The 23,388-nt window shown below is 38.4% G+C and overlaps 1 protein-coding gene across 2 annotated transcripts in view; it reads right to left on the bottom strand.

Annotated features, from left to right (window-relative positions):
- MAN1A1 (mannosidase alpha class 1A member 1) overlaps window positions 1–23,388 on the bottom strand; it is a 140,805-nt gene that overhangs the window by 52,120 nt on the left and 65,297 nt on the right. For both annotated transcript variants that reach the window (XM_030235932.2, XM_050972437.1), the window contains exon 5: window positions 8,814–8,908. In XM_030235932.2, the coding sequence (XP_030091792.2) occupies window positions 8,814–8,908 (95 nt within the window). The remainder of the gene's footprint in view (window positions 1–8,813; window positions 8,909–23,388) is intronic.

Raw genomic sequence — 23,388 nt, 5'->3', positions numbered from 1 at the left:
TTCTTACTAATCTGATATAACAGACTGATTTCTGGGGGAAAAAAGATAGCCCATTTTGTGCTAATTTGTTGTTTTAAATGTCAGTCTAAAAGATTAAATGGAAAATGGTACAAGAGTATCTGACATATCCAGGAAAACACATATGCCATGAATTTCAGAATAACAAAAGGTGTCAGAAGCAGTTATGAATAGTCATCTTAAAATTAAACATGCTTATAAAAATGGCACAACACATGCCCCTCCACACTGGTACAATGAAACCGAAAACCACAAAATTCAAGTTTCACAGTACAATTAGATTTTGAAGTGCTAAAAAGAGAAGCTGAAAATTCAGGTAAGTAAAACTGCTATTTGTGATCTCCATGATGCACTGGAACTGTGTCAGTTGCAGCAGGGTTTTGGCTGTCCAGCTGAGAGGCCACGGTTTGGGGGGAGGTTAAGGAGAGAGCCTCTTGTGCCAGCAGCAGTAAGAAACCAGAAAATGATGCATAAAGATTTACCAATACATACATCTATCTGTGTGTTTATCTGAAACCAAAGATGTACTTCAAGAAGTATTGAAGGAACTTGCTTTTTCAGCAAGGGAAAAAATCCAGTATTCTTTGAAGATAACAGCAGAATTTGTTCTCAGTAACAATATCTGAAAAAACACACTTAGCAACTCTTGTTCATGCTCATCATTTTAGGATGGTAAGAATGCAGGGTAACTACAAACGTCAGTCAGCTATTTCCTTGGTCAATCTCAATTCCTATTACCTACCATGTCATAAAGGTGCTTAAACCACTGCAGAAAAAATAACCAAGCAACCTCACATAGGTGGAAGCATCAAATTCCAGCTAAAATACACAAGCAAAGCACTTTGCAAATGCCCCCCTCTCCACTTCTCATGGTCATTTCAGGATTTCCCTCATGAGAAATGAGTCATGGATTTTGCAGGCAAAATCCTGCAAATGTACATAGACTGTAACAAATACATAACAACTCATAAGTGGCTTTATAATTTGTCTGTTGGAAAATTCTTAGGTGGAACAATCCCAACACAACAATTGTGTTTAGATAATGTGTTTTTTCTGAGGTAAATTGAATTGTGGTGGAAGTGACTGAAAAGTACTTCTGCTCATTTTATGCATTTAATGAAACTTGAAGTCTCTAGAAACTGATTCCCTTCCCTCTGAAGGAAGCCTCTTTTGACAGTCACATTTTGTCTGCTGTAAGATAATTTACTATACACAGATAAAAATTAGGTCATACATGATACAAGCAATTAAAAGGGAAATGATCTTTAACCAAGTGCAAAGATTAATGTGCCTACACTCAGTGTCAGCCTTCCCAGCACAGTCATTGTCAGCCATGGAAAAGCCAGGCCCTGGGCGCTTGATTTCAGGGCAGGATAAATGCTCCTCAAGCTGCTCCACAGTCCTTTTGCAGTGTTCCATTCCAGCAGGAACTTGCTCCTGCAACATGCAAATGTATTTTATCTGGAACTGGGCCTCATCCTGCACGTCTTCACAAACAACTCCAACTCTCAAACATGTCTGGCAATTCAGCACTAAGGGCTCCTTGCAACTCCTAGGCAATGGGAAGGTATGGCATAGAAACAACTCCTGATTATCTGCCAGTATCGAGGCGATAACAGCACTTACCCAGCTAAAGCAGGAGCACGAGCAACACCCTCAGCCACACACTCATTTGTAAAATCCTACTTTCAATAAATGTGATTTCAACAACTTGCAGAGGAGCAAGAATGGTTTTGCCTCTCAGGAAGCAAACTGAGGATCTGATGCAACTTTCCCACCCTATGTCACTGCATTTCAGTGAAGGGCTGTTACAACCAGACTGGCTGGAAATTAGATGTACATGTTTGGAACATGCCACCTATTGGCACATGAACTTCCTAGTCCTGGTTTCTTCTTGTGCAAAACACAAAACAGCTCAACCTGCTTATCCTCCCCCTTTCTGGCACAGAAAACCTTTCTATCTTCTTTATAAATAACACACCAAAAAAGCAGTTCCCCATTTTTTTTAAGCCATCAAGACAAAATCTCATGATAGTCAGGGAAGGTGTTGATACCCTGGGGAGTGTCTGCTGATGAGGGACCAGGCAGTGGAGCCTCTGGTAACCACCTGGTTTCTGTGGGACTGTCTGGCAGCAGGTTTGTTTGGTTTTGTGAAAGAACATTACCTATTGTTAGCACCACAGAGATCTATAAAGTGTTTGGAATTGCACATTTTGTGCTGAGGAGTACCATACCTAATACTCACATGGGCTTTTAACACAGATAAGTAATATGATAATTATGAACTTGCAAGTATCTATACTCATTTTGCATTGCACTAATAAACTGTGGGGAAAGAGTGTTTAAACAGAATCTGGGACTGGAATCTTTCTTTTGGCTACAGAGAAAGCACTTCAGCTGAGAAGGATATTTTGCAGTAATAATAATAGGTCCCAAATTCTTCCTGTGTTATTGCCAGAGGGCAGCCTCCCACACAAATTCTGCATTACAATATTGAATTGAAGCTGCTAGTTGAATAATAAAGCCTATCATTATGGGCTATCACCAAAATAATATTTTTCTTGATTCTTTTCCTTTCTTGACAAAGAGCTACATTGCTTGAACCATCTCATGAAATTTTTGTGATATTATTATAAATGAGATTTTTTTACATTGCTTAATGGTAAATCAGACATCACCACAGGTCAAATATACTGAATATTGAATATAAAGCACTAGTCATGCAATGTGGAACCAGCTGCTCATTTAAGCTGAGGCTACAACACAGCAAGGAATTCCAGATGAGGTAAAGACATGGCAAGGAATTTGTTTCCTGTGGTGTTCTAACATGTCCTAAAACATGGAAATTTCTAATTTTCTGTTATTTAACATGCACAAATATTTTTCCAGTTTTTTTTGCATTCAATACTGACTCAAGAAATGTAAACTTGTTTATGAATCATGCAATGAACTGAAATGGCTGTGCTGAAAAAATGTACCCTTTGCTGAAATCATCCTTGTCACTAGTTACTTATAAATTAGGATGTAATTAATTTCCTCATCTCAAGATGTCAGTGCTTCCAATTAATTGTGCAAGGTCTTCTTTAGTCAATGGAAAGAGATCAGTATATCCAGACAGCAGATCATTCTATGCCAAAACATATGTTTAGCACAAAACAAATAATTTTTAGAGAGGCAAAGTTCAGGCGGAATTTTCCCTTTGCATCCAGTGCTAATACAAATCCACACTGTGACCCCAATGCCTGAAGGCAAAAGTCTGCTTTCCATTGGTCTGTTTTACTGCAGGGGAAATCTCAGTGTTTAACTCAATACCCAAATCCTTTTTTGTTATTATTACCACTTTATTACATCAGTGGAGTCATTTGCCAAAACCACACATACAAAACCTCTATAAAGCATGTCTGCTACTTTTGGCTATTTTTTTAGGTAATTTTGATTTCTTCCTCGAAAATGATGCCAAAATTAGACAGAAGGGATATAATTAAAGATTTAATCTAAACACAACTTCTGCATGATCCTACAATAACAAACTGTGCAGACAGTGTAAGCTTTTCATCTCGAAACTCTCTTTGAAAATAGGTTTATTTTTGCCAAATACAGTAAAATTTGAAGAATAACTTATTTACTTAACTCTGCAAATCTCTGCAACTTCTGCAGGTTTTTTTTTTTTTTAATTTCTTTATTTTTTAATTTATACACTGGAGTTAGCAGTGCAACCCAGAAAAATTAAATTATCCATCCTGGTTAAATCTCTGCAAAAAAGTGCTTCTTGTGTCACTTGGATAAGTAAAACCATGAACTGCTAATTCTGTTAAAGAATATAGTATCATACAAAAATTTTGCAAAACAATGCAACAATCAATCACATTTCAGACATTTCTGACTGTAAGTGGGAGAATCAAGCTGTCAAAAAGGTTTACTGAACTTACATGTTTGGATCCCTTTGTAATATTCTCAAACTTTCTCAATGCATTAAAACTCCTTACTAACTATAAAGGTATGTACTCTTAGATGCATTATGATATTTTGGAGATGTCACAGAACTCAAAAAGCACCATTCTGTTTTATGCTGAACTATTTCCTTAAGAACACTGGAGTTTTTCTAATGAAGTACCACACACACAAGATATTTTGAAGACCACGAGACTTCAAATATGTTTTGAAATTGTGAATTACTTTGAAACTTTGAAATATTTTCAAGGAAATCTCGTTGTTTAAAGATCAACATTTCACACCTCCAAGCTGGTTGGTTTATTGGCCACATTTCCAACTACATGGAAAGTGCTGAGGGAGAAGCTTCTTTAAATGCCTGCAACCTAAAACACTGCCACAGGCAGTCTGAAATACCAGAGTGAGTGTCCCACAAGACAGCACCACCTGTGTGTGAGATCCTTCCAATCACTGCTGCAATTTAGCATAAAACCCCTCTCCAAAGCAGCCAGGTTCTGCTGGGCAAGCTGAGATGGTGGGGAGAGCCATCCTATTTAGCACTACTGTCACAGAACAGAAATCTTAGCTGGTGGTGGAAAGTTGTTCTAAATAAAAAAAGCTGTGGGTGACTTTTTTCTTGCTATTTTGTTTTTTTTTTTTTTCCTCCAAATGATGCGAGATAAAAAACAGTGTTTGAAACTGTGCCACGGGTGCCTCTCCTTGCTCTGAATACACAGTGGCTGCAAGGGCTCAGAAGTGTCAAGAAACTCTTGTTTAAACTGAACACTTTGTAGCAATCAAAAAAAAAGGAGTAATTTTGAAAGTCAAAAGAGGACCTGGCTTTAAAATCACGCTGACAACATCCCAGTGAAATAAATATTGCAGCTCTGTCACTTCCCTCCTCAGTTACCTATGAATAACTACTTTGTGCAAACAATTTAGCAAGGCCCCTGCTATTTCACTTCATAAAATATGTTATATTGAATGCAACTCAGATCCACTATTTATGTACAATCAATATTAAACTGTAAAAGGTAAAGAATCCTGAACTGACACTAGGTACAGTAAACATTCTACAATTATGGCAAGTAAATCTTACCACTCCCTGTGGTTTGATTTCAATACAAAGTAATTACATGAATTTCAAACTCCTCTTTTGTAACTTCTGCTAGGCTTTCCCACTCTGGCCTGGTCCAACAACATCTCACAGCTTCTCCTTCTATACAACACTTCCCATGACCCCTTTAAGCCAGAAATTATTATATAATTTAGATTTGTCAGTGAGCCAGAGAAACAGGCACAGTATCCCCCTTAGCCACAACAGTTATGAACAGGCTGGACATCCAAAAAAACCTCAATTTCCAGTTTGTTATGTTTCCAGAAATAAAAATATTATTTACTCTAGATGAAACTTTTTCATTAAGGCAAGGCATAACTATTTTTCAAAGTTTCAGATGCACTTAAAGGTTATATGCTACATTGATTCTTCATAAAAAGGCAGGCACTTTAATGCCTAACAGTATTGCTACATCACAGCACACAAGGCACAATATATAACCTTAAAACTATGCAACTGGTCAATGTATAGAGAGCAAACATTTAATGGAAAATATATTCTTTCATATAGAAATTCTGGGTTGCTCACTGGCAAAGAGTAATGTGGTCTTATTGGAAATAGTGACTAAAAACCAGATAGAGGTCTGTTTTCAAAGGGGGAAAAAGGGACATAAAGACAAAATTTCCATCTAAAAGAAAAATAAAGCAGACTTTTATACTCAGATGTTTATTCCTGATTGATTCAACAGAATAACAACAATCTGGGTTGTTTTCTGTATTTGACATTTGGGCATCATCCCATAAACACAAGCCCCATACAGCTTCCCCTTCAATAGTTAGAGGGATAATAATAAATACATATGTTAAAAAGATTACTTGATCTTGCAAACTTGATGCAAGTCTGGGTATTTGTTAAAATTACTTGATTCACCAAGCAAGTAATTGCTTAGTTAAACTTTTAATTTCAGATTATTATTTTTTTCTATAAATCTGAGAGGTAAATTACAGAAATACACAAGCAATCTGATTGATCAGTTATAAACTACTCAAAGTTTACAGAGAGAAAGAGAAATGACAATTTTAGCATGGAAAAGCCAGATTTTCACAGCTTACTAGGAAGAAGGAGAAAGAAAGGATCTAGTGGTATTTTCAGAAACTGTTACAGTTGGCATTTTAAAACTTCTGAAACAAAATATATCTAAACAAAGGATTTGTGTGAGAGAGGAAGACAATTAAGTAAACAAATAAATAAAAGTGGCTTTGCCAGTTTGTGCTTCTTGTCCCCAAAAATAAGACTCAAACCTGTCTGTCAACCCACCACTGCTTTACACACTCCTCTCTCTACAGCCCTTTTCACACTGTTTTGTGGACTCAGAAGAGTCCACAAGTGCAATACCACACAGGTTACTTAAATAAGCAAGTGAGCCATAGAAGGAACTTCAAATTTTGCAGCACAAGCAGAAGTGAAAAACAGATGCTGAAGATGAACTGAAAATACAAAGCAACATCAGAAATGTGGAAGTGCAACTGAAATTTTAGAAAGAAAGAGAAGGAAATCCCCCTACAAACCACTCACTGATCTAATTATTTAAATTGTACTTTAGAGACCAAAGGAAGTTTTTCAAGCAAACATACTCAAGAACTGGCTGAAGAATAGTACAATGAACTTTTTATCATATTTGATAATAAGAGTTCCACAAACAAGACAGTAAGTGTCCCATGATTACTAAGTGGTGAGGAAAGAGGCAGGATGAACTGAAACAATGGAAAAGATAAAGAGAATAATACTTCAGTTGGATGTCTTTGGTATGCAAGGAGACAAAAGCACATATATATGTTTACACTCAGAGGCATGCAAGAATTGAGCAAATCTGGCTATGATGATACAGGATAAGCAGAGAAAACCAACTATTTTCTGAAAAACATTTGCAAAGTTAAACAAATATCCAGCTGATCTCTTAATCCAGAAATAATAATTTAAAAATAACCACTGACATCCATAATCTATTGTGAGCGTTTTCCAATTTGAAGCACAAATCAAAATAAAATCAAACAAAATACTAATCAGAAATGAGGCACATTAGATCTGCAATGTATGCAGGCTTCAGTGGCTTAGCATTTCCTAAGCCTGGATGACAGCATATTTGTTTACTCACAGTATTATGGAAGAGTCATCTACTGAAGGTCAAAGCTAGGCAGATGTGCAAGGATTCAGAATGAATAACCAAGAGCCCAGCATTTCATGTCACTTTTTCTGCCATAGCAAAGGAAATTATCTCAGCAGAAGCCCTCTTTCACTTTTGTGCCAGGTAAGAAACGAATCCCTTTTGCATTACCACCTTGCACTGCTGGCAGCTGACATCTGTAGTGCCCCACAGCAGTTGCTGTGAGAAGGTGGGAACAAACCATAAAGATTTACCACACTATTTGAGAACATTTATATATTAACAGTTAAGGAGGGATTTAGATAAGGGCTATTTAAAAGATATATTTTTAGCCTGAATACTTTATGCATGCTTAAATATTCTATGTAGAGCAAGGTATTGTTTTGCTGCAATTACAAACATATGCAAGGCTTTTGTATTCAGAATTTTCTCTGCCAGCTTAAAAACAAATAACCAACATGCCTCAAGCTGCTGTACTACTGAACCTGTGCAGAACTTATTAAAGCCTGTTGTGAAAAAATTATTAGCATGCATGTAACTAAGCAGCCAAAGTCCATGGACCATCACCAGGCAGCAGTTAAGCAGCCCCTTCAATGAAGAGAAAGTTCAGGAGTCACTAACTCCCTCCTGCTTCCACACACAGATGTGCTTTTTTTGGCTTCCTGCTGCACTGCTGTTTGAAAGGAAGGTGGAAGATAAGCCTGTCTGAACTGCCATGCCAGGGGTTTCTGTAGGTCTGGCCCTGAGCAGTTTACTGGGAAGCTAGAAGCAAACACAGCCAATCAAGCAACATGTCAATGTCCATCCCACTATGGGGAAAAGTTGCACTCATAAATACACAGCAAGCAAGGGACAGCAGAAGATGCTGACTGTCAAGGAGGCAGCCACTCAAAAAACCACATCACCATCACACATACACATGAATTATTGTTTTTACTTTCTTGTGATGAGCGATGCTGGGGTTTATTGTCAGTATGAAGAAAGCTGATGTGTCCTAATGAATACACAAATACACACCACAGGTGTAATTTTCAATATCCTTCACCAAGCAGTGCAAAGAAACCATTTTCTTTACCAGCACAGTATCAGAGGTAGCAGTCCTGAGTTGGACCAAGGAATTGCTGACATGTCTGGAGCCAGATACTGGAGGCAAGAGTGACTTCAGGAAAGCAAGCATCTCCTATGGAGCAGCAGACACAGAGCTGCCTTCAAACCATGACTGCCCAAAGCAAAACCACTCCTTGGGAGAGGGTAGAAAACAGTGAGTCTCTTGTAGCCGGTATTCCTCTTGTTTCTTGGTATGAAGGACATACTTATATCACATTTGAAAACAGGGAGAAGTAAGAGTACAAAGTGGCTACAAAACTTTCAAAGTAGCACATGTCCTAATGCTCTTAGCCTACCTAAAGCAACACTAAAAGGACTTCAGGATGAGCAACATACTGACAAAAACACACTGTTCTGAAATGAATAAATGTATTTCTGTACAAATCCTTCTATGTGCAACATATATCCACTTAAATTTCCCAATTTAAACTATAGAACTAGAAGGACAAAAACTCTGCAGCAATTGTAATAGTTTTGTGGCAAAGATGGATTCAACATAATTTTTTATGTGTTTCTAGTAAAAAGCAGTAGTTTTACCTCTTGATATTAAGTAATGCCCAAGGTATCCCAGTGGGAGTGTTGAAAGCAGGTAGCAATTTCTCTCCAAGCTCCACTGCCTTTTTTCGGAAAACCTGAAAGTTAAGAAGAAACCAAGCATTGGAACATGCTAAATTAATTTAGCTGATATCATTATTGAGCATATGGTACAATCCATCTCAGCACAATGAAGCTGCTCCTTCAGTGTGACGTCAAAGGAACGAAGCAGCACAGCCTGTTTCCATTGCACCTGGTGGGGAGAGAACTCACACAGCAGGAACACACAGTGACAATGCCCAGATCACCTGCTCCTGGCACCACCAGCATCGAGCCAGAGCCACCAGCACAGCCAGACCTGACCCTGCAGAGCAGGTCACGCACTCCTGGCTGCCCCTGCCAGGCATCCTGTGCTCAGGGAAGGGGCTGTGAGCCAAGGATGCTGCTGCACCCTGGCTGGCTGGCCAGCAGCTCCCTGCCCCAAGTGCCATGTCCTCCTGGAGCATGGGGACACAGCTGCAGCAAGGCCACCTTTGCTCTCTGTCAGGTTTGTTCATGGGGCTCAGCACACTGCAGGAGCCTGGGCTGCATTGCCAACCTTGCACGGGCAGTCTGTGGCAAAAACACCCCCCACATCATCCAAAAAATAAACCTCACACATTTTGCAGTGCTACAGTCTTTATGGACTCAGCTGGCTTATACCCAGAGAGTGTCAGTGCCACAATTAATCAAAAAATTGGAATATACCCCTGCAGCCAATGAGAGTTAACTGATGAGCAGCATGTAAAGAGTTTCAGCTTCCATTTCAAAAACATGAAGCTGAAAGACCCCAAATGCTTAACATATGCCCACAAGAATGACAGACAATTTAAGAAGAGGAACTTTTGTGTCCAGGTAAATAGTTAAAAAGCTGGAACAAAGAGGATTTTTCTTTCTTTCAATTGCCAGCTCAGCTCAGGTTACATTAACCTTACTGTTTGTGCACTGAGTGCTCTACTAAGAGAGTTTTTAATTAGAAACAATATTGTTCCAACTTAAATATAGAAACCTATTTAGTGATTTCAATATGTGGATGTTCTATCTGCTTGGAATTACACTGGGATCTTGTGCAACACTGAAAGGGATTATCCCAGGTGTAGTCAAAATAGCAAAGTCACCTTCATTGTTCTCTCTTTCTAATAATGGTTCCTTTCAACTAATTTTTTCTCCTTAGAAATATTTATGATGGATTTATATTTATTTATGTATTAGAAATCAGTTTGCACATCTGATGCATCTTGTAGTGCAGCCATGCATATATGTTTATGTGCATATATAAAGATATTTGCTGGGCAAAACAAGGTTATGAAGAAATTTCTTTCCACAAAAATAAAATAGGGTTTGTAAAACACCACCTTCTAAAAGCCACATTGAAGGAAGGTTTTCATTATTGAAAAAATAAGGGATCAGGAGAGAATATAAAACTCTGGAACAATCATGTTACTATAAAGGAGTTCCAGACTATCCCATCCTAAGATCTCTCCATATGATGTAGATCTCAACATTTCTCTGGCAACAGTCCAAGATTTAGAATTAAGGTAAAAGATATTTTGAGGGAGGTTAAGTAATTTCAAGCCAAATTATGTCTGGAGTCAGAAAACTTTCTTGAGTGGATTGCATCAGAGTGCTGGGAGAAACCTGAAGCAAAGCAGCAGGGAAAACAATTTGCTTGGAAATCCCCTCACAATCCATGGTATTTCTGACTTCCCAGTTTACCAATTATATGGACTCTGATGAGAATTAGTTATGGATTTGTGATCTTTATCCAGCACATAATTTAGTCTTCTTAAAGCCTTGGTGAACACTCAGAACCAGCTGGTGCACAACAGAATCACCTCTTAGCAGATTTCCTCGGGAGGAGCAAGGGACAGTCACCCACCCGGAGTGCACAAGTTTTCCTTCCTTTCACAGCCAGGTTTTTCACCTTGGTCAGCTGAAACCAAACCTATCCTTTGCTCTTGGAGTACAAGAGAGGCCTCCCTCAGCCTTTCACAGCATCTGGAGTGATCAACTCCTCTCTGCCCTGAAACACGGGAGTACTGACAGGAGAGTGGCTACAGTCATCCTCCTAAGCCATGGCACACCAGGACCCTGATACTCTGTAGAAGCATCATAAACCCCCAACCTTCAGCCATGCATAAAGGGGCTAGATAGATACCTTATGGAATGCTGTTAAAGGTGCCACTTGTATTCTTTTTAGCTGATTATGTAAGGACAAGAGGAGATCTCCCCTTCAAAAAATACACACTTAACCACAGCGGAGGCAGCAAGGCTCAGTACCTGCTGTACCTTGCAGGCTGCATCACTCCTTCATCCTTAAAAAGATTACATGCAAGCTCAGAATAAGATCTTTTAGAATAATTGCTTCTGGACAAAAATATGAGATTTTAGCATCTTAATTTGATGTAGAGCAATCACGCTTCACTTTGAAGTATTTCTACCAACTCTAACATCTTTTTAAAATTCTACTGTATTTATTTTATACATAACACAAATTCTCTCAGAAATTGCCTACTTTATGGAAATGTCACAAACAATGGCTATCAAAAAATAAACATGTGAGATACAAAGCATGAAGTATTGTTCCATGTATGGATATAGAAGGAAAAGGTAATTCAGTCCTGTCACAGCTAGTGCCCTGAACACCAACATTAGAATACACAGTGAAGCCAGGCATTCTAATTTCTTTCGTGACCAAAATGCACCTCTTCCAATGCACTAAACAATTTTCATAGCAGACAATTAGGAAAATAGAATTTTAAAATATTTTTAAACCATGGTACAATTTTGAAATGAGTGCTGAGGTGAAGATGCACTTCTTGTTTATATGAGAATTTCAACAGGTTATTATCAATGCATGCTGGTGATTTTCCCTCTCCTTCCAAAGTTAAAAATAAAAATCAACTATGGACATTGTCTACTTTTATCTCTAGGTCTTATTTAACATGGCTGAACAACTGACAGGTAAATCACTATCTATGAAGAAGAATGGCATAGACAATAATGACAAGACTACAACAACACTGAATGACTGAGCACAATAAATTGTAGCTTCCTGCAGTAAAATTATATTCTTTCAGCTAGGGTAAAAGGGTGAAGATAAATAAAGGAACCCCTTTATTTCTCAATTTGCAATAATAAAATAATAATAAATAAAAATAATAGGAAAAGCAGGTGCTGCAATTATTGCACATCCTCCACACTGTTCATTGTATTTTTTCTTCTGCAGAAACCCACAGTATTGGACAAGAAATAAATATTGTGCTGGGTAAGATTTTTTTGGGGTAATAAAAGTAAATAAACAATAGGAACTTCTACTTATTATCTCTGCTTCTGAATTGAATTTCAACTTTTGCCAAGCCCTGATCCTTCCCCACTACCACCAGGAAAGTGATTGGTAAGCACAAACTATGACAGCCATTACGAGATGCAAAAAACAAAGGCAGAAATGACAGAGCACAAAAATCAAAGACATATAATAAAGGAAAACATCCAGGGCAAAATTTCCCAACCCAGTGGTTATCTTTAGAGCCTCAAGACCTTTCCTGGCTTTTCCTCATGAATGCTCATCCAGCAGGAATGAAAGATTACTAACATGAAGTACTCCAACTAGGTCATGCCTGGGAGAAGCTGTCACAGCTCCGGACCTGAATCCACCCTTCACTCCATGCTCAGTTTAAATATTTACCTAAAAATACAAAAGTCTACAAAACACTCCTGAGGCCTCTATCACTTTCTCCAATGCTTTATCATATCTAGACAGCATACTTTTTAAAGAAGGACTGTGGAGTTACTTCCTTGGCATATTGGCATTCCCTTTACCAGGCGGTGCACAGAGTAAGCCACACTGCCATCAATCCCTTCTTTTAAATTGAGGATTATCACCAAAGTACCAAAGTACCTTTAAAAGCAATGAAGCCACTAAAAATTGCACTGATATTTAACTCAGATAAACACCATACCATACTACACCAAAGAAAATTATTCTAAGTGAAGCAGTGTGATTCAGGAAAGAAAACGATAATTGCGACCAGTCGCAAATACATGATCAGTATTTAAAACTAAAAAGTTGGGCAGGATACAAAATGCTTTCTCAAGCATTTCTCTTTAACCTAATTTTTGCTAGTAGTCAGACTTTGGATGTGAGATAATTCTCTTTTTAAACTCTAAGGTGTTACTAACATTTTTTAAAAGTATAATTCTGATTCATACTGTGTGAAGGTCCTGTGAAAGATGGACTCCTCCACTAAATAAGTAGAGATTCCTTCACACTCTGCAGTCCTACTCAAAATCAGCACTAAAGCAAATTAGATACTTACTATAATCATACAATAGATTAGGCAGAAGACAGAGTTACTATACTTTCTCTTTCAATCTCTGTTTATATTAGTAGGCTGTGAATTGTTAAAATAAGCTCAGGGCTAATAAAGAAGCACTTTCATTGTCCTTTGAGTTACCAATCTTGAGTCCCTTACAAACACAAAAGTCATGTCAAACCACCAGCATTACTCCAAGCCAGCAATTCTTTGAAGAACATTTGAGTAAGCACTGGTAGATAAACAAGAAATCCACTTCACTATTGCACACACTCATCTTTCCTATTACAGTCTGTCCATTCCATTGGCAACACACACACCAAGCCAGGGAACAAGACATTATTTTCTCACTCATTAGATAGCCTTAAATATTTATTAAATACATATAAGTATCTTTGGTCTTCATAAGAGAGAACAAACTAACTAGCTAAGAGATCATCCATCCAGAACTGTGCTGCTAATGTTAGAACACCCAATGCCACAATCAATCAGATCTTGCAGACTCTTCCGTCCATTAACAAATCTTATTAGGGAAAAGAGTGTTCCCACAGAGAAACAAGGCTCTGCCTGCAAAGATGCAACCACAGGGCAAAGACCAGACCTGTCATCTGGTGAGCACTGGCTTTCATTATACTGCAAGAATGTTATCTCCTCTGGATAAACAAAAATGTTTCCTCTGGCTGGAATGACAAATCCCTTTGAAAATGTCAGATGACCTTATTGTAGTTTTAATTGCTATTGCTAATCAGGAAGAAAAGAAAGCAAACAGGAAACAAATATCTTAGAATTGTGTATGTGGCACATCTAATTTTAAAAAAGGCATAACATGGTACAGCATCATAAATTAAAGAACAGCCAGAATTCTGCCTTAAGAAGTCCTCCACATAAAGGGAACCAGAAGTTAAAATTTAACATCAAAGGAAGGAATACTGTATTTTAATCTTGTTTTCAATTGACAAAGACATTTTGTCTACATTTCTAATTCTATCAAATTAAGCATTTCTCATTTTTGTTTTTATATTTACAGATAAAAACTGACAAGTAACTAAGTAAGATTTATTGCTTTCTTTCCTGTACCTGACTGCCTTTCCCAGTAGGGTAAGGAATGAATATTTCAGTGCAAAAGCAGAAAACGAGAGCAGAAAAATGAGCAGGGACAGGCTGCTTTCCTGCTCTTCAGAACGCTGAATAGAAATCCTCTCAGCATAACAAATGTTGATTTGGGTTCAAAGTGATCTGCTAACAAAAAAGAACAACTTGTTCCAATACCTTCTTTACTGAAAGATAATCCAGGATTTTTGCTGTATTTACATTTGTTTTATTTTCACAATGAAAGACTAGAAATGCTACAAAAATTGAGGTACTCCACCTGACATAACAGAATGCTTGAAGCAGTCTAAACTGAATTCTGCCACTATCTGCAACACCAAGTGATACCACACCTAACAGTCATATTATTTGAAACTTATTTCCTATAACACATTTTCAGTGTTTATGACAGCTGGACAAGTTACCCAGATGCTGGTGTTAATTCATCAGCAACTAGTGCTTTTGCAATTACTGTCACCTTGACACTAGCAGGTGCCAGTGAGTTGTATTTTATTCAGTCCTCACTTCCAGTTGAAGTAATTTATGAATATTCTGTGCTAAAAGGTGAGGAGACAGATTAATAACATTTCTGGAAACAAGTATTATAATGAATCACATCAGTGTGATCATCAGTGCCAACAGAAGAAGCCAAATGGCCTTCAAAGAGGACTTTCAGAGCTGTAGAAGTATTTTGTACACCCACATCCACAAGTGTCAAGAGTGTGTTTTGAGCATGTTCCCCAGGAAACAGACTGTGTTCAAGACCAATTTCCTAGCTCTGAGCCAGCCCTGGTCCTGCTGGACTTGAGCATGTGAAATGCCACGCCAACACGAGCCCACCTCTGGGGGGGGATGGAATGTAAGGGAATAGAGATAGTGCAGAAGGCAATCTCACCCCTAAAGAGGTGCAGCTGTACCAATCACCAAAGATTTGGAACAGGCCTGCCCTTAACAGGCCACAGCTGTGTCCAATGAGGATGAGTGCTATAAAAGAGTAAGTTAACTGGTTGAGAAGAGAGCTGGAGTTTGTTGGCTGTGCTGTGAAGAAGAAGGGGTCAGTGCTGCAAGGAGCTGCCCAAGAGAAATCATTGAGAAGGCATGGAAGACTTGCAACAAGATGACAATACACCTCCAGCCCAGAACTACACCCAGTCTCAAGTTTTCCTAGGAGAATACAGAAGAGGGGGACAGTGCATTCAAAACAAGTGGCTCCACCTGAGGGTACACCTACAGTAGTCAAGCATCAGCCAGAGCTGATCAACACAATTGCACACACTGACACCAGTCAGCACCATGCTCTTCACCATTCTGAGTTTTGGGAAAGCTTTCCAGTGCAACATCAAACCCAAAGCACCTGTGCCCATCTGTACAACTCTTTTCAAAACTTTTGAAAGCTGTGATTGTAGGAAATATGCAAATTACTTACTGCAGAGATTTCAGGCAGCTTGTGGTATCTGTGAGCAACCACTCACCTGCAAACTGCTGGAAGAGCAGGTGTCTTTTTCACAACTACACAAAGTAGCAAACAGGAGTAAGCTTTTAGATCTGTACTCCACTTTCCAGAATAATCCAGTATGCTGGTCACCAGCTCGTAGAAGAAAGTTCACATAAAAAACCCTGCTTATTGCAAAAATTAGATTAGATTAAAAAAAAAAAATCCCTTCTTTTATTCAATTTGCCTTTTTTTGTTATGGTTTCACTGGCAGCAAGAAAATTAATTTTCTTTTCTAGCTGACTGATGTACCACAGAAGTCACATAGTACTATGAAGAGTATCCCCTCTGTGGAAAAGATTGTAAAGAACTTAATCAAATGGAAGTAACTGGATTAGTGAGAGATTTCCAGATTTCATTCAAATGCCCACAGCAAAAAGCACAAGCCCCCACAAGTTATCAGCAGTAGCTAACGTATGTAATTACTTCAGTTATTTTTTAACTAAGAATTTCTAAGTAGATATACTCTGTTTGAAAATCTTATTATAGGAAGGCCAGAATTAAATGGTACAAACTGTCAAAAAAGAGTGCAAGGCACAAACCAACGAAATAATGTAATGTACAGTAAGTTTCCCATACCTCACTTGTACATTAAAACTTAAAAATGAAGACAGGAATTGCTAGATAACTGCAGAATTCAAAAAATCATAAAGGAATACCTTGTTCCTGTTATATTTGGTTATTTTCTTTTGTGCAATTCATGTGTATTTAGGATTGTTTACACAGACAAATTCCAAGAACTATTTAGGAGGAAGAACTTTTAGACTACAGGAGAAAAAGCAACTGTTCATTTATCTACTAATGTCAAAAAGCTAAGTTTTTTTAAAGCTTATGTATACTTGAACAATTAGAAGCTTAGCTACAACCCATTAGCACTGGAGAGCTTATGAACCAACCATTTAATAATATCCCTGCTGCAATAATTCAAGAAAAGGCGGTGATGAATGCAGTAAACAAACTGCAATGATTGCCTGTAATAACAAAAGGAATTTGTTACTCACAAAAGCCTTTGAGAATGCCTCACCCCAGAGTCAGGGCAGCTTTAATTTTTCAAGAGGTGCGATAAGCAGCATGCACAAAGAGTCCGGCTTGGATTTACTGCACGCGTACGGATTAGCTGAGCGCTGGCAGCCGGCTCCCGAGGCCCCAGATACAGGTAAACAAGGCCCACACCTCCAAAAACTGTGCTCAAGTCTTAAGGCTCTGAAATACCACACCACCCCAAATACATAAATTAGGAAACAGCTCAGTGTCAGCGAATCAGTGTCAAAGATTTTGGGTGCCAGCTTTGTGTCCTATCAGCAATAGAAAGCCTGGAGCTGCAGGTCTCCAGTCAGATTAGGCATTTGTTTTAAGCAAGGACAGATGGCAAGCTAGCAGGCATTAAAAGTGTCAGCAGCCATGATGGAAGGCTGAGCCCACATCTAAGAGCTAGTGGAAGTTTTAAATCTCTGTTTCTACACAATACCCACACAAGAGGAACAGGATCTTAACCCATATGAGTTAATGCTATGGTATATCCTGCTTTGAACAACAGGCACCACTTAAGAGAACCATACAACTGTACAACTAAAGTATGAAGAGACACTAGCACTAAAAAACTCTTTCCCAAGGCCCCTCTGTCTCCAACAAAATAAGCCCTCTCCAACCTGTGGAAGTCCAATATTCACATATTTGGATGCTGTTGAAAGGCACTGTCAGCCCTGGAAGCAACTCTTAGAATTACATCAGGCAAGGATGCCAAGAGTGTAGAATATGTCATGCATTTAGTAGTGAGGTCTTCTACAGGTCAGGAAGATGATACATGTATTTGAAAGTATATTGGATATAAGTGAATGCGACCGAAATTAAAAATATGGCATATAAAATGGAAACTCATTATATTGTGAAGTGATACAGAAAACATCTGGATATCATCTTAAGAGGTTGGTGTTCTTCCTGATTAAGGAAACAGCTGCCTTAGTGAAATTGCTCATATCCAGCAGTAACGAAGAGTATCTTTTAGCTCAATTCTTCTGTTAAGCCACAAGCATCTGCTTCCTAATTTTCTTTTTATTTAATCTTGTGTACCCAGCTCAAGTGCTGTAACAACAAATTTAAATAGCTGCCTCATTTTATATCTTGCAAGCTATCATGACTAAACAAAGAACAGCACTTTGCATATGAAACTTTCCTTTCAAGCAGGTGACCATTGTGGGGTGATTTGCAACACCATCTGAGTGAAAGCAGGGGGTGGGGTGGAGGAACCAAATAAACTGCATGGGGAATCAATAACTACATCCTCAATGCAGCATGAAGTGCTTTCAGAAGATTCATTCCTAGGCTTGTAAATTTGACTGTATATTTTAATTCCAATACCATTAAGTGATTTAGAGTGATGCCTTCACTCTAAATGACAATCCTAGACCATGGTGGCAGGCACAGAAAAGGCTAAAATCACTCTGTGCACATAAAGGGAGCTCTATTTTATTTTTAATGGTCACTCTGCAGCAAACGGGAAGTTGTTTGTTTCACCCATGTTATGTGACACTTGCAAGTTTCTTCCAGGCACTAAGGGCAAGAGTTTTAAGTGATGGTTACCAATTACACAAGTGTAACAATGTGAACAGGATACCAAGGGTGCCTATTTTATTTGTTCTTCCATTAATTTTTTTCCTTACTTCATTCACTCACTTTAATATTTTACTCCAACACCAGAACAACAGCTTAATGAAATTACTCTCATCAGTTTGAATCAAAAAGATCCTTGGATAAAAGGGACCAAAAACTCAGGGTTTCCCATATTCTGCCATCTCCCTTGAACTGACCACTGGCAAACCTGAGCAGCCCACTGAACAAATGGAACAAGTAACTACTCTGTCTTTTTGCTCTGTTTGCCCTCAAAAAGATGGGCAAACTTCCTCAATCACTACATAGTCTTAATCTGACACCATCACAAGTATTTCAAGTCAATTACTTGTATCATTCAGAGGCTGGTCCTCAAATGGTTAAATGTACACTGATGGTGTCCTCAGATGAGACAGCACAGAGTAGGAGCTCTCCAGCCAGCTCAGGGTTTCTTCTTTCTGGAGTTACTCCCATTGCTCTACAGCAAGAGTGCTGGGTCTGCAGCAGCAGTGCAGTAGCAGTAAGGAAGAAAAGTTTTCCTTTTCCCTGTTGTTTTCATGCAAAGTGCTCCAGTAGCCAAGGGCTGTGTTTTTATGAAGCTGTGAGTGAGATTTCACAGGAGGCTGCATGAGGTTGGAAGAGACCTGCGTGGAAGGAGTTCTGAAGGTCATCTGGTCCAGCTGTGCTGCTCAAGCAGGGCCACCCAGAGCCTGATGCCCAGGAACATGAACGGGTACAGATAGCTTTGGAATATCTCCAAGGACAAGGATTCCCCAGTCTCGCTGGGCAATCACTGCAAATCAGTGCAGTGCCCAGTCATCCTTACAGTAAATATGTGTTTCCTGATGTTCAAAAGGAACCTCTTGGGTTTCAGTTTCTGCCTGATGTTTAATATAAATGTTTTATGTATATTTTGGCATTAGGACATGGACAGGGCAGGGTCATAGTACCGGCCTAGGTGACATGCTGTATCTTCAGTAGACACTGCAACAAGGTATTTATCAAGGGTGTTGTCTTGTTATTAGTGGTTTGATTTAGAATGAAGCAAGCAGTAAACTTGTAATAATAGCAACAAAAAGGACAATTAATACCTAGTGAGCTACATGGAATGCAGGCTATGAATAGATTAGCACAAGGAACAAAGTACAATGAAAATCCAAACTGACAAGTTTGAATACTGAAGTTTTAAAAACAAGCCATGATTTTAGGCACAGAATTATGGAGTTCCAGGCTTTACACAGCCTTGATTAAACACAAAAGGCCTAAGGGGTTAATTTGCATTACTCTAATGTCCTTTGCCAGAGACCCTATGCTCCTCTTCACACATAGGCAATTCCACATTCCACTGCCCATTAGTTTGATGTGTTCATGGATACAAGGAGAATAAATTAAATTAAACACTACTATTTTAGAGTGTCTCTTATATTCTTTAAACATATGTAAAATATAATGAGTATTCAATGGAAAATAGTGTTGTATATTACGGTTGTCCCGTATTTAAACAGTAAAGTGCTTCTTTTAATCCTTTTACTGGGATTGAAGTCAACACAGGAATTTCCAGATTTTGTGATCACAGATACTGGAAAAAAGTAGAATGATCTCAAGTACAAAGACAGTGCCAACAGTCCCTCTGTTAGGTCTACAGCATGGATCACTTATGAACAAGCCATTGGATCACAAAACTCTCTCACTGAATTTCTCTACCACCAGCAGCTACGGACTACTTCTATCTCACTTGTATAGACATATGGGATGGAAATCAACTGTTTTAGCTGTTGGAACCCTCAGGTTTCAGTGGATTCTCAAATAAACTTGTTTTGGTCAATTCCATTAAAAACAACGGGATTGAGAATGTGCCATTTGGGTAAGAGCAGCTCGGATTTGCAACCATGTGAACAGCTGAGCCTGACTCCATGACAGGTGAGTTTGGTAGCACCAACAGTTGCATTGATGGATTCTTAAGTTATTTTTCAAGGGGAGGAACAGGTTGAAATCTAGCATACTCTGCAGGTTCCTTTCCCCACAACACCTCTGACACACCATCTAGATGGCTTTTTATATAAGTAATGTAACAATAAAAATCTTCCTCTATACAGCAGGACAAAAAGATGATGGTTTCCCAACTCAGTGCTTTCTTATTACTGAGATTTCTCTGACAGACAGTAGTCATTGAATTGTCTGATAAATAATGGACAGGATCAAATTGAGCCTGAATAAAGTGCTTGTATATTTTCCTTAAATTAAATATAAGAGATGTGAACTCTTATAGTTCTTTGCATGTAAGCCAAACAGGAGGCTTCAAGAGAGAACTGTGATTTAAGAAGCTCCTTTTATGTTGTAAGTTAAATCATCAGGCAGACTAATTCAATTCCTTTCTGTTTACTGTAAGACTACTTCACTTACTGGACAAGTCATAAAACTAAACTGACTAAAACATAAGAATTTCCAATTCTTAAAGACTCAGAAAGAAGTCCTCTGACTGAGCAGCAGGGCTGCCAGCACATCAAATTTATGAGCAATTCAATTGCTTCTCTGAATTTCCTGCAGTTAAAATTTTTTTGAGCTAAACCTCAAAACCATTCCTGTAATTAAGCAGCCATAAATTGTACTCTCTAAAGATTAAGACTACTTTTGAATGCAGAACATATTTAAGGGAAACAATGGTTGGAAGTATTAATAAAGACTTCAAGTATCCGTATTAGCATGTGGACATTGCTTTCCATGACCCCACTTGAAGCAAGAGGAAAAAAAAAGGCATGACAACCATGTAAACTCTCCATTTTTAACAAAATTCATTACAAGGCTGAAGTGATTTATTTTATTCTTTAACTGAACACTACACATAGCCACTTCTAGAGAGAAGGCCTTTCAGGCTTCACTAAATTATTTCTCTATTTAATAGCATGTAAGTTAAAACATTACAGTACCTTAAGTGCAGTTTCAAGCAGAACTAGATAGGAAAAAAAGTCTTCAAAGTATGATTTAGAAATAGGGCATCTTAGTCACCAGCTTCACTCACACATTAATTCTATTGTCAACTGTCACAGTCTATCAATAAAAAAATATGGCTGAGTAAGTCCTCCTCGTTATCTCAGTAAATCTTTACTTTTGACCTTGGGTCAGTTAATAACCACATTAACTTAAGACAGACCCTTCAAGCAAACTAGAAAAGCTGATGGCATTTAACACTGAACTAATTCTGCTCAGGCGTGCTGAGAACCACCACTGTAGTTTCCTGCAGCAGTGTGGCAATGATGGCCCAAAGCATTACAGCAGTTGTAAATCTTGCCTGGAATCAGGAAGATTATTTATTCTTCCCTCTAGAATATAAATGGAAATAAAAGCAGCTCTGGAAAGAAAAGGCTGAACACAGACTGAACCATGTTTGTAAGCGATACCCTGCAAGCAGCAAATGCTGATGAGAAGGTTTCAGTTATTCAGTAGTTTTGCATGATAAAAGGAAAAAGATTGAAATTGTCTGTATACAATGAATAGTGTTTTTAAGAGCAAGCTGGGGAAAATAGCATCCTTTAAAAAAAAAGGCATTCTAAGCTGCTGACTTTGTTCTGCAGCTGTTAGTTTGAAGAGAACAACAAAAAAAGAGTTTTTAAAGTACAATGGAAGGGAGTGAAATTCATAGCATACCCTTTTCACATGATGATCCTTAGGATCTATTGAACTGTAATATCATCTAGTCATGCTTGCAAAAATTAAGGACAACTTGGCCCCCAAGGGACAACAAAACTTTAAAGCAGTAACAGGACTGAACCAGCTTCCAAAAACAACTAGTATGGTTATTTTGCTTAGCCTGCAAAAGCAGATGATTGCCTAAAGACTGGAGAAAAGAAACAAACAGGACACATCTAGTTCTTCAGATGAACTAGTCAGAGTATTTTTGGTAGTTCAATGCATTTGAAACACCAGAAACAACAGAACTGGCCCTTTATGCCAGAAAGAAGACAGCTCTTCGTTAATTGAAGGCTGACTCCACTCCAGTAACACTGCTGCTGGAGTGATCTTCCTTGTTTGCTTTAGAGTTATGTCAGTTTACATAAGACTTGGATGTTAAAACAAGCTCTTGAGCCTTCATGGAGCTGAATGTCAAGAGTCCCCTCACACTGCACTGCTTTAATTAGCTACTATTTGAAGGAGTTCATCAGGGTTGGGTGGGTTAATCTCAGCAATTAAAGATGTTGAGTAAAGAACATCAGAGCTAAACACATTAAAATCCAAATTCTTCAGAATATTTTACCACCTCCTGACCTATCTTGTATCTTTTGCCTTACTAGGAAATTTCACAGTCAGATGGCTGACCAGCTAACACCTGTGGGAATACAGAAGCTTGTATACGAGTTGACAAAAGACTTGCAATGTAAACAGTGAGCTAAGAAACTGAATCTGCTGTTTAAATACATCCTATTTTTTTTTTTCTTGAGGAAACCAAGCAAGATTTGTATGAGACCCTGGCACTACATACCACTCCTCCTTTTCAGCTTTCAAAGCTTCATGCTCTTCTCAGTTTCTGGCCTAAGAAAAGTTTGCAGTTTGCCCAATTCTGTAATTCTGCACTTAGCCCTGGGCAAAATGAAACCTTACATTTTCTGATTGGAGGAAAACAAAGATTTGCTTCTCAAATATTTCATGACAGCTCTGTTTAGGGGCAATCACCTGCCAAAACTACAAAACCCAATTGGCATCTATCATGCTGGAAGTGGCACAGGATTTTTTATGCGCACATCTTTTCCAAATTCCTTTTCAATCATTTGCACATAGGGTGCAAACACAGTCTGAGTATGGCAGAGGCAAGCTTTTGGCACAGATGATACAGCAACTGGACTCATTTATCAACCACATTTACCAACATTATTCAACTGTTGCATTTTTGCAAATGGAAAACAAAGCGTGTGGCTTCCTGCAGTTTTTGAAAGGTAGGAGAGAAAGCTCCCTACTCATCTTACAAATCTTTCAGATTTCTGTTGCCTGAAAATAACACACAATTGATTCTGCCAAAAAAAATCCACAGGACAATTAGCCC

The sequence above is a fragment of the Serinus canaria genome, chromosome 3 (genome assembly GCF_022539315.1).
Source record: "Serinus canaria isolate serCan28SL12 chromosome 3, serCan2020, whole genome shotgun sequence".
Taxonomy (NCBI): Eukaryota; Metazoa; Chordata; class Aves; order Passeriformes; family Fringillidae; genus Serinus; species Serinus canaria.
This window is presented reverse-complemented; position numbering and strand designations above follow the sequence as displayed.